General features: G+C 40.3%; 1 protein-coding gene and 1 long non-coding RNA gene across 9 annotated transcripts; one reads left to right on the top strand and one right to left on the bottom strand.

Moving 5' to 3' along the window:
- Nucleotides 1-279: 279 nt before the first annotated feature.
- Nucleotides 280-9,467, bottom strand: LOC125229292 (baculoviral IAP repeat-containing protein 3-like). 4 transcript variants are annotated; one of them, XM_048134089.1, is made up of 3 exons: nucleotides 9,322-9,467; nucleotides 8,377-8,511; nucleotides 280-2,747 (listed from the first exon to the last, which is right to left on the bottom strand). In XM_048134089.1, the coding sequence occupies exons 2-3, from the start codon at nucleotides 8,468-8,470 to the stop codon at nucleotides 1,693-1,695; spliced, it is 1,149 nt and encodes a 382-aa protein (XP_047990046.1). In that variant the 5' UTR covers nucleotides 8,471-8,511; nucleotides 9,322-9,467; the 3' UTR covers nucleotides 280-1,692. The 4 variants fall into 4 exon arrangements, with proteins under 4 accessions (XP_047990046.1, XP_047990047.1, XP_047990049.1 ...); XM_048134090.1 differs by lacking the exon at nucleotides 9,322-9,467 and adding an exon at nucleotides 9,166-9,184; XM_048134092.1 differs by lacking the exons at nucleotides 8,377-8,511; nucleotides 9,322-9,467 and adding an exon at nucleotides 7,847-8,057.
- LOC125229297 lies at nucleotides 4,279-9,303 on the top strand. 5 transcript variants are annotated; one of them, XR_007177385.1, is made up of 4 exons: nucleotides 4,279-4,842; nucleotides 4,969-6,907; nucleotides 7,541-7,822; nucleotides 9,174-9,303. It is a non-coding gene; the product is annotated as an uncharacterized LOC125229297 (long non-coding RNA). The 5 variants fall into 5 exon arrangements; XR_007177386.1 differs by having other exon boundaries at nucleotides 4,969-5,928; nucleotides 6,774-7,822; XR_007177383.1 differs by having other exon boundaries at nucleotides 4,969-5,273; nucleotides 5,543-7,822.
- Nucleotides 9,468-13,135: the final 3,668 nt, after the last annotated feature.

Raw genomic sequence — 13,135 nt, forward strand, 5'->3', positions numbered from 1 at the left:
GCTACGCTAACGCTGCGCTTTCAAAACGCGCATGTGTGGCCAAGTTTTAAATATACATCTAGGTAGCGTATTTTGTTGTAGCTGGATTCTAGTCAGATTGTTTCAGCCTTTCAGCTGTTTTGGTAGCAAATTTATGATTTATCAGTCCGGGGGTCGACAGACTACTAAATCTCAAGTACTGGCAAAAACAAGTACTTTACTAAATGTATGATTTCTCTGATATAGGGAGGAAAAAGAGTTCAAGTAGTCGTATCAAAGGCGAACCAACAGAAACAACGATTTCGATTGAACAATTTTATTATAACATTAATTAACATATATAGTAATTAGGACAAAAAAACTCTTACCTTGTCTAGTGGTTGAGACCAGTGCTCAATAATTTAATCTTTTTCAGTGCTCTTCTATTGACTAATGATCCAGTTACAAATACATATTTAGTTTTAAGTTAATAAATGCTGTAAGTTTTTATTTTGTCATAAAATAATCAGCACTTGTAAAGCAACATTAGAACTTACAAATGTGTTTGTAACAGGATTTAAATTTGAAATTAATAATTATACATTATTGAGATTTTACTTTCAAATGTAAGTTATATTAACTGATGCTGTTAAATCATTCAGGTATTGTGTTCAAAAATACCTTTGTTAATTGGATGAAATACCTAAAATTCAATATTTATGACGGAGCATTTTGACACACGAAATTATAAGCTGCATTCTTCTCTCTGGATTATGTAGAGGAATCAACATTACGAATTTCGCGGTTCAAATTGGTCCCTCAGATTCCTATTTATAATTAACACAATGTCGTTTATCATTGAAAAAAAATACTCATGTACATGTTTAGTTATTCGCTTATCATTATGTCTACCTAATACTCTGTTTTGACATAAATTAGTTAAATTATTGTCAAAATAGAAGCATATTTACAGGAACAATAATAGGTTAACTATTTTCATTAAACAATAGTCTTAATAAGCGTCTTGAACTGAAAATACTAGGTTACCTATAATCAAGTACTTACCAGAAAGATTTACAATTAAAAAAATCACTGTTTCAAATTAATTATAGTCATAATAATCACTTTTAAATGCAATAAATGAAGTCACTTTTTATATAATTACAATACAATGACCACCAGTTACTGACTTGTATTTTAACCCTACTTTGAATCGCTTAACGTAATTCAGGGCTCTGGAGGTAAAAATGTATTTCGAAAGACTAGTCGGTGTAACATATTATTTGACAGTCCAAACTTTCAGAGGAAAGGCACGCGACATCATTTATAGCATATAGAATTTCATTTCAACTGGTGGGACAAAATGATAAGCTAAAATTGTTATTTACATCGAATTTACATGTCGTTTTACAATAAATAATTTAAAATCATTAACATTTACAATTTGCCACCGGTTCGTCATCATCGGACCGGAGACCTTCGCCCTTCCGCCTTAGATTTAAATAAAAAATCACAGTTCTACAGCGTAGACTCCCAGGACGGGTCGCACCGAATCGTCCATCGACATCATCGCGGTTCGTTCGAACTCTCTCGTAAATACAACGATATTTAAAAGTCGATGGATCGGGGGCTCGGTGCGACCCGGCCCGCGAGTGGTCGGAAGCGTGGCCCGCGGCGCGGTTCAGCACGCCGCCACTCGGCTTGTGACTAGATCCGAGCCTCGCGGGGCTCCACTCACGAGTAGTACAGGCGCACGGCGCTCGTGAACGTCCGCCGGCACAGCGGGCACTTGTCCGTGGCCAGCGCGCACTTGGCGCACGCCACCACGTGCCCGCACGGGACGAAGGCCACGTTGCGCTCGTTCTCGTAACAGATTTTACACACTTTACAGTCTTCCACTTCCGATTTTTCGTCTTCGCTTATCGCGGGGGCTACCGGTTCCGGTTTCGGCGCGGGTTTCGTTTCGGGGACGACGCAGGCCTCCGATATGACTTTCTGGACGTAGTCTCGGCCCTTCACGAGCTGGACGTACGCGCAGCGGTCGAACCACCGCGCGTGCTGCTCCCAGGGCACGTCGTCCTCCTCCCAGTCCTTGAGGCCGCCGTCGCAGTAGAAGCACTTGGTCTTGTCGCTCTGGCCCGTGTAGTAGAAGCCGGCCTCGGCGAGCTCCTCCGGCTTCTGCTTCATGCTCTTGGGCCAGTCCTTGAAGGTGCGCAGGCGCGCCGCCTCGGTGGCGTAGCGCGGGTGCACGGGCCCCGGCATGCACACGTTGGCGCCGGTGGGCGCGGCGCGCGCTCCGCACTCGTCCTGCCCGTCCGTGACGGGTGCGGCCGGCAGCGCGCCCGCCGCCGGCTGCTTGCGCAGGAAGGGGCACTGCGGCGCCCACTTCTGGTGGTCCCGCGCGGGGTCGTCGCCCTCCACCCACCGCATGATCTCGACCTTACAGAACGCGCACCGGACCTCGTCGGAGCGGCCGAGGTAGTAGAAGCCGTTGCTGGCGAGGGTCTGCGGGCTAATGAAGGAGAGCGGCCAGGTGTCGAAGGTCTTGAGGCGGTTCTCCTCGCGGTGCATGTCGGCGGCGAGCGCGTGGTTGTTGTCGGGCTTGTCGACGGCGAGCGGCAGCGCGGGCAGCGTGGGCGAGGAGGGCGACGAGCTCAGCGAGCTCGCGCGGGAGGCGCCGGGTTCGTAGGCGGCGCATGGCGCGGCCAGCGCCAGGTCCACGAGAGGGCGCGTCTTCGCGGTCGCGGGCGCGTTTTTAAACAACGCAGTGCCCGGCGCTACTGATGACACTGGAAATAAAAGAAAACATAATTTTAAACGCCTGTTTATATAATAATTATGTGTAATTAAATCCTAATGTCAAAATTAGCATTTAAATAGATAATAAAATATCCGTAAAATGACAACATCAATCATCAATCAACTTCAAATCTTTCAAAAAGTTGTTTACATTTAGATGAGTAGGTATTTTAGACAAATCAGTCTTTTTAAACCCGATACTTTCTCACGAGTAAAGTCTCTAAAGCAGCTGTGTGCGTGCGAACTAGAACTACTAGTGCATCCAGAACAGTCCCACAACAAGTTCTCGCTGCGTCACCGGCATTCCGCGGCGCAGCCTCCCCTGAGTGCACTCAGTGCGCATGCACTCGACGCACGCAATCAATTTTTCTTTACCATCCGTGAGACCTCTGGACTTGATACTAAACTGCTCTATTTACGTCTGTTACTAATGTAAATAATAGCTTATTTGCTACATACTTATTTTGCACCTACTCAGATACAGAACATTGATTCGATGTTCGTCAAATTTAAAGTTGCGAATGTTTGTTAGAATAGGTTGAATGACTTGCATTTATTCCGACATGGATCAGAGAACTAAGAAATTGATTAAACTTATTATTAATTCAGTCTACGATTAAGTAGCAGATCTCAAACCAGTCTTTGATATAATTCAGTAACAAATACAGTTAGGAATTACACAGTAATTGTAAAGTCCCACTACCTATCACGAGGAATGTTTACCTTGTGAAATTCCAATGACGCAGGATAAACCCCGTATAAATATGTTTATTCGCAAATACCTACATTTACACAGTGGTTCATTTGTATAGTATTTCTGGACCTACTGCTGTATCAAAGTACCAAACTATGGCGGATCGATAAGCTTATCAACAAACCCGAAATAAATACGTAGTGTGCGTTTTTTTAGCAATTAAAATGTAAATTATACCTAATGAGCAGGAACACATTATCAACAAAATGTTAATGATGTTTTTTTTACAGCATTGTTTACAATCAGGAATTGAACGCTGCGTATTGATTATTGAATTTTTTGCTGTTGGTCAAATATAGAACTATGCTATTATATTTTGGAATTACTAGACGCGTTCATTTGATAATTAAAACGAAATAGATCCGTGAACAAAGAATAATGTGTAAAGAAAAACGTAGTAGCAAAATGCGTAGCGTACAACCAAGTAGTACGACAAAATAATGGCCGAAAAAATCGATAGAGCATATTTACCATTTCTGTGCTTGGAGTCAACTAAAATAGGCATTTTGATGAAAACAATGTACTTGTGACTTTAATCACGTAACACTCAAATAACACATTGCCTTAAACTGCTTCACAATTTGGGAAAAATAAACTTTTTTAATTTCTGCGTGCGGTAATGGCGTACGACGGGAATCAAGCATCGTTGGCTACTCGCTTTGTGCCTGGTGGGGCGATATGGTGCTGCAATGACCCCCTCTGCGCATGCGTACAAATTTAAAGAGGGTTCCAATTCGCCTACGAGGGGTGCACAGCTGTGCGGGCTACTATAATTATAAGTACATATTTATTGTTACACTTCCAAACATGACGTTCGGCAAATGTAACTGTTTGACGCAACTTATACATTTGTAGAGTAAAAAAGTTATGTATCATTGAAATCATTTTATTCAGAGTATCATAGTACCTAATCCATGCGAGAATAAAACAATATACTGAATAACGATACACCCGGACATACATTCGGGACCGTAAAATTTACATTTAGCACTTAAAGTCTGGGCGACAGTTTATGACAAGGAATGCCTTGATAAACGAACTGGTGTTCATTGTACGCCGGCTACGTCTACAGCGACTATACGATAAGTGCGAGCGTGAAGGGACGCTCTGTGGGAGAGTTGTAAAGTTCTCAATCACGCTGGCGTCTGGAGCGACGTTGCCGGGCCGCACACAGGCGACCGGGTTTCATTCATATTTGAGACGCGACGTTGCCGTCTCCGGCGGAAACCGCGTAAAAAAGGGCCTGAGGAATGTGGCGGTACTGCTGAGCGGTTCTAATGCCGAATAAAAAGTGGCAGGAATGCGGACAGTACTTAAGTACAAGTACTTGCGTGAGTAGAAAATTTGGGTTCACGTATTATAATGACCAAACTAGTACATCAAGTTTTAGTTGGTATGCGATGTTAAGAAATTAACAGAAACTTTTATGTTTGCAATTTATAATTTTACATTTTCAGTTTAGTGTACCAGGAGGTGTTGGCAAATTTTCGTATTCTAACTACCCACATACCACGTAGTGAGATGACAAAATGGGCATTGCATTTCAAAAAATTGCAATCAAAGTCCAGTTTACTCGCACTAAGAGCAAATGAAATTCAGCATTGTGGCTATAAGAGAGCGGCGAGAGGCGGCGCCCTGAGAGTAAGCAGCGTGGGGACGGGGACGGGGCCGCGTTCTCATGACTTTGGGTGGTCGGCGCTCGGCTTTCGAATTCCATTCCCTCGCCTGTAGCGCCTACGCACGCAGTCTAGGTATTATATAGGTACTGTTACATTACTATGAGGATTTTAAAATGATACAGGAATGTTAGAGAATGAAAATATTACTTTGACAATATTACAATTTTATAAACCGCTTGCTAGTGAGATATTTAAAACTAAATAAAAATGTTTCAGAATTTGAATACACTTGCATTCATAACCGTCCACTAGATTAACAGAAAACAACAATGACGGGTGTTCAAACAAAGAATGGTCGAGCTATGAAGTTATTTCTGGTTCTACTGAAAAACTCATGAATGAATTTTTACAGTGCCGGTTTCGTTTACGCATCATAAAACATGAAAAAATAAATGAAAGGATAGAAGCGGAAATGGTGTCAGCTGAAGTGAACATCCGCCAGATGGTGCATATGCAACGCGCGTTTATAACAAGAGGGCCGCAGTAATAAAACAAACTGAATGAAAACCCAACTAAACCTTACTTAAGGTCTTAAGACGAGCTATCTTCGAGTTCATCAAACAAAGGGAAGATTTCATTATAAAAGGAACGACTGGCTCGTGAAATGAGATATGGGCGCGTGTGCAAATTTTAATGAGCAAAATGGGATTCTCAGTTGTTTCGTATAATCTCGGTCTGAGAAGAGGGCCTATAATGAAAGCCGCCAGCGCCGACCAGACAGCAGACCGCTCGTATATTGTAAGTACTCGGGTTCAGCCGCGGGGTAACTACATTCCACGGCGGAGTTAACTAAAGACCGCTCCCACCGACAAAAAAAGCGCTGCGAGTTATTTGATAACAAAATTAATTTATCAAAAAAATACAGATGTGTCTATGGCTAGATAGTGATCTGATTATGTAGGCGTTCTAGGCAATCGATTTTAATAATTATAATGAAATGTCTGAAATATTTTGTCCAGAAATAACATACCTGAAAACCACTGTGCATTGCAAATGTGTCATCAAATTTCAATATTATTGTATGTTTGTGACTATGGAAATTAACACCTATTTAAGTACATAATTTATAAATGACTTGTTTGACTCCTGAATAAGGTACCTACATTTTAGGATATTTTCATGATCAGTAATATAGTCATACCTAAAAATGTAAAGTAGATGCCTAACTTATAGGGATAACCCTATCCAAAATTTTAATACCCAACCCATGATATAGTTTGATTTTTTTTAACTACCACCTATGTATGTATTTGGCCACATGTGTCTATGTACTAGAATATCCTGTGTTGTGAGAATACTAAAGTATATGCCTGCCTTAAATGCCTTTTATGATTATTAAAATTCATTGTTTACCAATATCACAATGGTAGTGATCCTATTGTTTATACAGCAGTCTAGTTGTTTATTTACTAGTCTATGTACAGACAATGCAATGTCATGAAGCAGTAACAGAGGGCGCTACTAGTAACGTTTCAATGATTATCAGTTGCCAACGGAATAATACTAAAAATTATGAGTAGTAAAGGAAATAACGGGCAACTAACTATTATGCTTGAACTTTATGTATGTTTGTACATTTTCAGAGCAGAATTCAAGGAAGGAAGGAAGGAAGGAAGGAAGGAGGTATATTTATCCTGTTGTATACCAGACTTAAAGCATCCTGTTACCATGGATGAATAATACAATATAACTTGTATTGAATATACAGATTGTTTTTGTAAGCCAGTTCTCCATAAGTACTTGCCAAATTGGTGAGGTCATGCACCAATTCAACAGCTAGAGGCCCCTTTTGGGTTTGACTCATAGCCAAGGCCACTACCAAAAATGACTTTAGGCTATTATAGATAGAATAACTACTGTGTTTATCTTTTTGTGTTGTTTCTTTAAAGAGTTAAAATATGAAAATGATTTAAAATAAAAGTAAGTCTTGTAAAATTGATTTATATTGTCAAAGAGCATTTTAAAGATTACACTGATATGGATGTATTCAACACTTCAATGATAAAATGACTGATAATATTTAGTACCTACTTATCTATAGATTTCTTTGAATTGATACTAAAGTATTATTTTACACTCCTTGGATTATTCCACTAATTGATTACTAATTTTACTGTTATAGTAAAATTCTTAGTATCTTTTATTTTTCTATGTAGATGTACCAATGGAAATTGAATTTAGTAAGAACATAAATTTGAAAGCAAGTGATGTCATGGCCATTTAAATTTCTCAAGTAGAAGACATCATTCAGTTGCGTGACAACAGCTGCTTGGAGACTTGTGCCACTTGTTCCTTAACATTTTTTTAGTTATACTTTTTATTAATCTCTGTTTTGTATCTACTTTGACAGGATACTTTCTAGGTGTACTTTCTAGTAGCGGTGGCGAGGAAGCTTCCAAAATCCCAAACTAAAAATAAGTTCTGGGAATGCGAGCAACGTTGCTATTTGGGGTAGACGTACAAATAAAAACACCCAGAAGTAAGGTTAAACGTCCGCCCATAATATGCTGAATAACGTCCAACATTGCTCGCTGACGTAGCGTACGAACATTCCGCAATAAAGAAGCAGAATGCTTGTATATAAGAAATTCGACGTTGCCTTCGTTTCGTTCCGCACATATGGAAAGGTTATGTAAGTAAAAAACATTTTATTCACCTCTCACGGCTTCCATATTAGAAATTCCAATTAAACGCAAGATCCACTGAACTGCATCTATTCCAATTGTATCCACCAGCAAATTAGTTTTGCTGTCCTTTAGTCCGCACTCACACTTCACACCGAAAACGTAAACAATAACAACACACACTTCTTACATGAGCGCGAAACTCATCGCAACTGAGTTTGACGTTGGAGCGGGAGGAATGAGTTGACGTTGGTTAGGTTCGGTTCGGTGTGTTGTGACTTCACTTCGTTCCGAAAGCGCTACGATAGCACTACATCGCACTCGCTCGCACCCGTTGTCATTAGTTGGCGCTGGCGCTATTCGGCAGTATTTGTCGCACGATTGCCCACCCGTGGGCCGCGATAACTTTTTCGGTGGTTATTGCAATAGAAATAAGGACGAAATTGACATGCCGTCTTTATCGTGACATATCAACAAATGTTATTTATTATCTATTTAAATGGTTGGGTATTATAAAAGGGGCCCAATTAAAAAGACTTTAAATTTTAATATACTAACTCACCAGAGGAAAATGTTGCATCCTTGCTACTGGAAGCCACAGGGTCGGGGGTGGCGGCTGCACCTCGTACTTCTTTTTGGGAGGCTTTTTCTGTCATAATTTTACAAAAATTTTCGCCATATTTTCGACTGAGTTATTCTGAAAATAATAACATTTTTCTTGTAATAAACTAGATAATTTATTATGTAGTTTCTTACATTTAGTGAAAGTTTTACAAACACAAAAATCGCTCAGGCACGCGTTGTGTTTACTAGAAACCTGCAGAAATGACAGTAATAAAACTTTTTTTTTATTTTTAAAATTCGAAGAAAGGACTTTTTATAACTTCCCTTTCGTACAAATAGCAAAGCAAATAGGCAGGCAAACTCCAAAACCGTTAATCATGAACAATCATGAATGTGGTAAACATATTATAAACGTTGTGAACATTTTATTGCGTTGAATTATCAGATAAAACGTTACGCCACACTGATTAGTAAATATTAGGTACCTATTCTGTTATTTTTTATATATAGATGATACTCTGGCAAACCCACTTTGTCAGTAGAAAATGGAGCGAACTTCGAATTTTCAAAAAGAGCACATGCCATCCAGCTTTTATTTCTTCAATGATTGTGCTGTGTGCAAGACTGCACAAACTTTTTATTTATTTTTGCCTTTTTATAGTTTTCTGTCTATGATTTTTTATATTCCTTTTGTCTATTATTATTGATTGACATTTATATTTTGTTGTCACATCGATACCAGTGCCTATTATTTATGTTCCCCAATAGGTATATTTTTTCTACTCACGGAAACAGCGCGCCATACACCATACACCTACCTCCACACAACACTCGTATCTTCGAAACGAAAAGTAAATTCAAAAGGACCAAAAGCGCAGCGTTCACTAGATCAGCTGATAATGCTGATATGAATAAATAGGAGCATGGACAATATTTATTTTACCTGCAGCACGTTGGTGCAGTCGCTAGATGCTGGCGCCGACTGAAATGATTCTATTGGTCGGACCTGCGCTTGACATAGGTACGTTTAAGATAAGTACATAATTCACGTGTATCATGGACTGGTCACTGTGTTGTGGGTGTGATGTGACGTGATCTTCTTACACAATAAATGCAAGGATAAATATGACGTAGTTGGTAATAATTCAACACAAATATTAGGCGAGGTGAGGTAATAGAAGAGAACTGGTACGAAAACGTCTGTCACATACAACTAAATATGCACAAAGATGGGTAGTTTTTAATTTTTTTCAACTATTGATACGGGCCGGTTTTATATAAATTCAATTAAAGTCGAGGCAGATGCCAAGCGTCAGCTGTTGGGAATTAGATCGAAAAAAATGCCGGAGCGGCGATAAAATGCGTCTTGAAGGTTCCGTCCTTATAAGGCATTTGTTTTTGTTGAATCTACCCGGCCGAGTAGTACATAATTCACGTGTATCATGGACTGGTCACTGTGTTGTGGGTGTGATGTGACGTGATCTTCTTACACAATAAATGCAAGGATAAATATGACGTAGTTGGTAATAATTCAACACAAATATTAGGCGCGAGGTGAGGTTAGAAGAGAACTAGTACGAAAATGTCTGTCACATGCAACTAAATATGCACAAAGATGGGGAGTTTTTAAGTTTTTTCAACTATTGATACGGGCCGGTTTTATATAAATTCAATTAAAGTCGAGGCAGATGCCAAGCGTCAGCTGTTGGGAATTAGATCGAAAAAAATGCCGGAGCGGCGATAAAATGCGTCTTGAAGGTTCCGTCCTTATAAGGCATTTGTTTTTGTTGAATCTACCCGGCCGAGTAAAAATAGGAAAGAATGTCGCCAAGAGCCGGGTAGACCGGTAGGCGGGTAACTAGGTAGGTACGGTGATTTTACAATTTTCACATTGTCTAGCTTGGTTATATTTAGACTACTTACCTATATGATCACGGATTTGTCCCTTATTTAGAATTTTCGTTCGTCTTTGATAGTCTGGACATGTTCAAATAAACACGTTACGGTGTAAATATTAAGAACCATCAACTTACTTCAGATTAGAATTTCAGATTGTGTGGTTAGGTGACCTCAAAGCGTGTCGGAAGATTTACACATCTTTGAAATAAGTCATACCTAAATAATTTATAGCTAACCATGGTAAATATATATCGTTGTCTGAGTACCAGCACAAGCCTTCTTGAGCTTACCGTGGGCCTCAGTCAATCTGTGTAAGAATGTCCTATAATATTTATTTATTTATTTATTTTACATGGCGCCCTATAATCTAAATGGTATTGCAAATAACTTCATAAAGCTAGCTAGCTATCCACGACTGATGTACAGGATCTATTTAGACTTTTTTAGAAGGGGGGCAAAAACTACCCCCAGATCCGGGGCTGCTGCTACGCAAACGCACCAATAGGTAGCGAAATTTTAGCCTCTAAGAAAAGAAACCATAGTGACTGGACATGTCTCTAAGCACGTAGCAGTGGCTCGTCTGTTTACCTCATTATCAGACGAAACGTAATACCAATATATGCACTTACCTGATCCGCAGAACCCTGGTCCCCAATTTTCGCGGCAGGTGCGAGCGCAGCTTGCCCGTGCGCAGCCAGCTGCCCGTCCACGTGCGAGGCAGCTGTCATCCCTCGCCCCCGCCGCCCCTGCCGAATGCTTTACCGGATTACATTTTGGGGGAGGGCCTGAAGGAATTAGTATGAGACATTAGAGAAGGGTTGTGTCTTGAAAGTGGGTAGAAATAAATCAACTGACGCACTTCTAGCGAAGGGGAATTTAACTTCACTGCAATATGTGGCCGCCAACTATTCCTGTCTTTCTCTAACGGCCCAGCCACGACATTGGTCTAAGCGCGACAGCGGTGAGCGGCAGCTATACGTGTGAATGAAAGGTCCCATCGCTGTGTCTCGCTCCAATGTATGGCAGCCGCTCACCGCTGTCGCGCTTAGACCAATGTCGTGGCTGAGCCGTAACATGTCCGTAAGACAAGGACTACCAACTTAATTAATACCATGTAAGTATGTACCTAAGTACTTCATACTCCTATGTGTTCATTGTGTAAACAAGTGGTACTTATTGGGTACTTACTTAGGTACAATTTGTGCACAATTTTATATTATTCTAGGGCTTACCTATAACTGCACGTGTAGCAGATAAGAAGCTACTTAGGTACCTACCTATATTGAATAAATCTTAAGATTAGATATTTTATCTGTTAAGTATTTATCTCTATAAGAAAAAGAGATTTACGCTATTATAAGCTACGTAATTTGTAGCATTTTTAAGGTCTGTGCGCGAAGGTTCTTTTCGACGCGTAGGAAAAACCCAAGGTACATTTTTTTCCTAACCTTCCTTTCATAAGGATAAAATCGTACACCGTCGTAACCTTTGACAGGTTCTCAGAAAAATAATCTGAATGACATGCCTTTACGACCACACGGGTGGGTACGATTGGTCTACGGCGCTCAAAAGGCCCTCAGGAGAACCTTGATGTTTTAGTTTTCTTTTACATATTTTGTTCTCCGTGGATGTCATAGTATATTATTTTTTCCATATTTTTTCTCCAGTTTCTCAATGCTGAAGGTTCTGGTCAACTGGCTACTACAATATATTTCATTAGCGATCATCGGATCCCACCATTTTGGTCTAAAAAATAAAGAAAATGGCAATCTGCTATGAATCTTAGTATGTAGTTAGACGTTAGTTTAATTTGCCAACTGGATCTGAGCCTACAAAAACTGGGTGGGTACTGAACCTACTAGTGGATAGGAATATTCTTTGTTTATTTGCCTTCCCAGTTCCTTTAAATTCCATATATGAAGCCAATGGGGGTACAGAACTGACTCCCTAAATCTCCGTCGGAATGCTTGATTCCAGCGTGCTCCAAGACAATTTAGATTATTTAGCGCTTCCCTTTACGTTATCGCTTAGAGGATCATACTACATTGGCAGATTGGCACTATAAATGGTACATAACCTAAATATGCCATTTTGGAACTTAAACGATTGAAACTCACGGTGACCACTGTCCAGTGTCCATTTACCAATTTTACCAGCCGCCGCCGGGTCAAAAACTTGTAACTACCATCACGAAATAGTACATTACGATACAAGTGCGTAAAAAAGGAAGTTCGAAACGAGTGGCGATAAATTAAAACACGACCGAAGGGAGTGTTTTAAATCGACACGAGTTACGAATTTCCTTTTCGCACGTGTATCGTACGACGTTTTTCAGTACCGATGAGCCTCCGAAGTTTCAACCTGGCATATAATGAACCACTTCTCGCACTAGTGCGTAAAAAGAACACCATCTGTACTGAAAAATATGTTTTGTTAAAATTCTCCATGTGCAGTCTGAGATACCGCCACCACCGAAAAAACTAAAATCGTTATCTGCCTGATCTGCCTCTTTATTACTCGAACTAGCAAGAGCGATAGAGAGGTAAAGAACGAGTTTCAATATTTCGACGTTGGCAGTATCGCGGTCGGCCCTCTGAATATGATCGAGCATTGTAAAGCAGTGTCGGCGTCGGTTGGTAACAAAATAAATGCATATTTTAATGAATGAATCCGGCCGCGGCTGTCTGCCTCGCGTTCACTTTATACTTCGTGACTTAACGCTGCCACAGAGCAGATAAGTAACCAGACTGCAAGGAATGAGCTGCTTTAAAATTGCTTGACGAGGCCGCCAGAAAAGCTCTTCAAAATGCAAAGAAGATTACTTCTTATTTAATGTGGCAAAATTGTCTGAACAAGTC

The sequence above is a fragment of the Leguminivora glycinivorella genome, chromosome 9, assembly GCF_023078275.1.
Source record: "Leguminivora glycinivorella isolate SPB_JAAS2020 chromosome 9, LegGlyc_1.1, whole genome shotgun sequence".
NCBI classification, from domain to species: Eukaryota; Metazoa; Arthropoda; class Insecta; order Lepidoptera; family Tortricidae; genus Leguminivora; species Leguminivora glycinivorella.

Excerpts from the sequence above, each read along its gene's own strand:
- LOC125229292 (XM_048134089.1), bottom strand. The coding sequence starts at position 8,470 with ATGACAGAAAAAGCCTCCCAAAAAGAAGTACGAGGTGCAGCCGCCACC. Across the intron at positions 2,748-8,376 it reads GGATGCAACATTTTCCTCTG|TGTCATCAGTAGCGCCGGGC; the intron begins GTGAGTTAGTAT and ends TTTTATTTCCAG.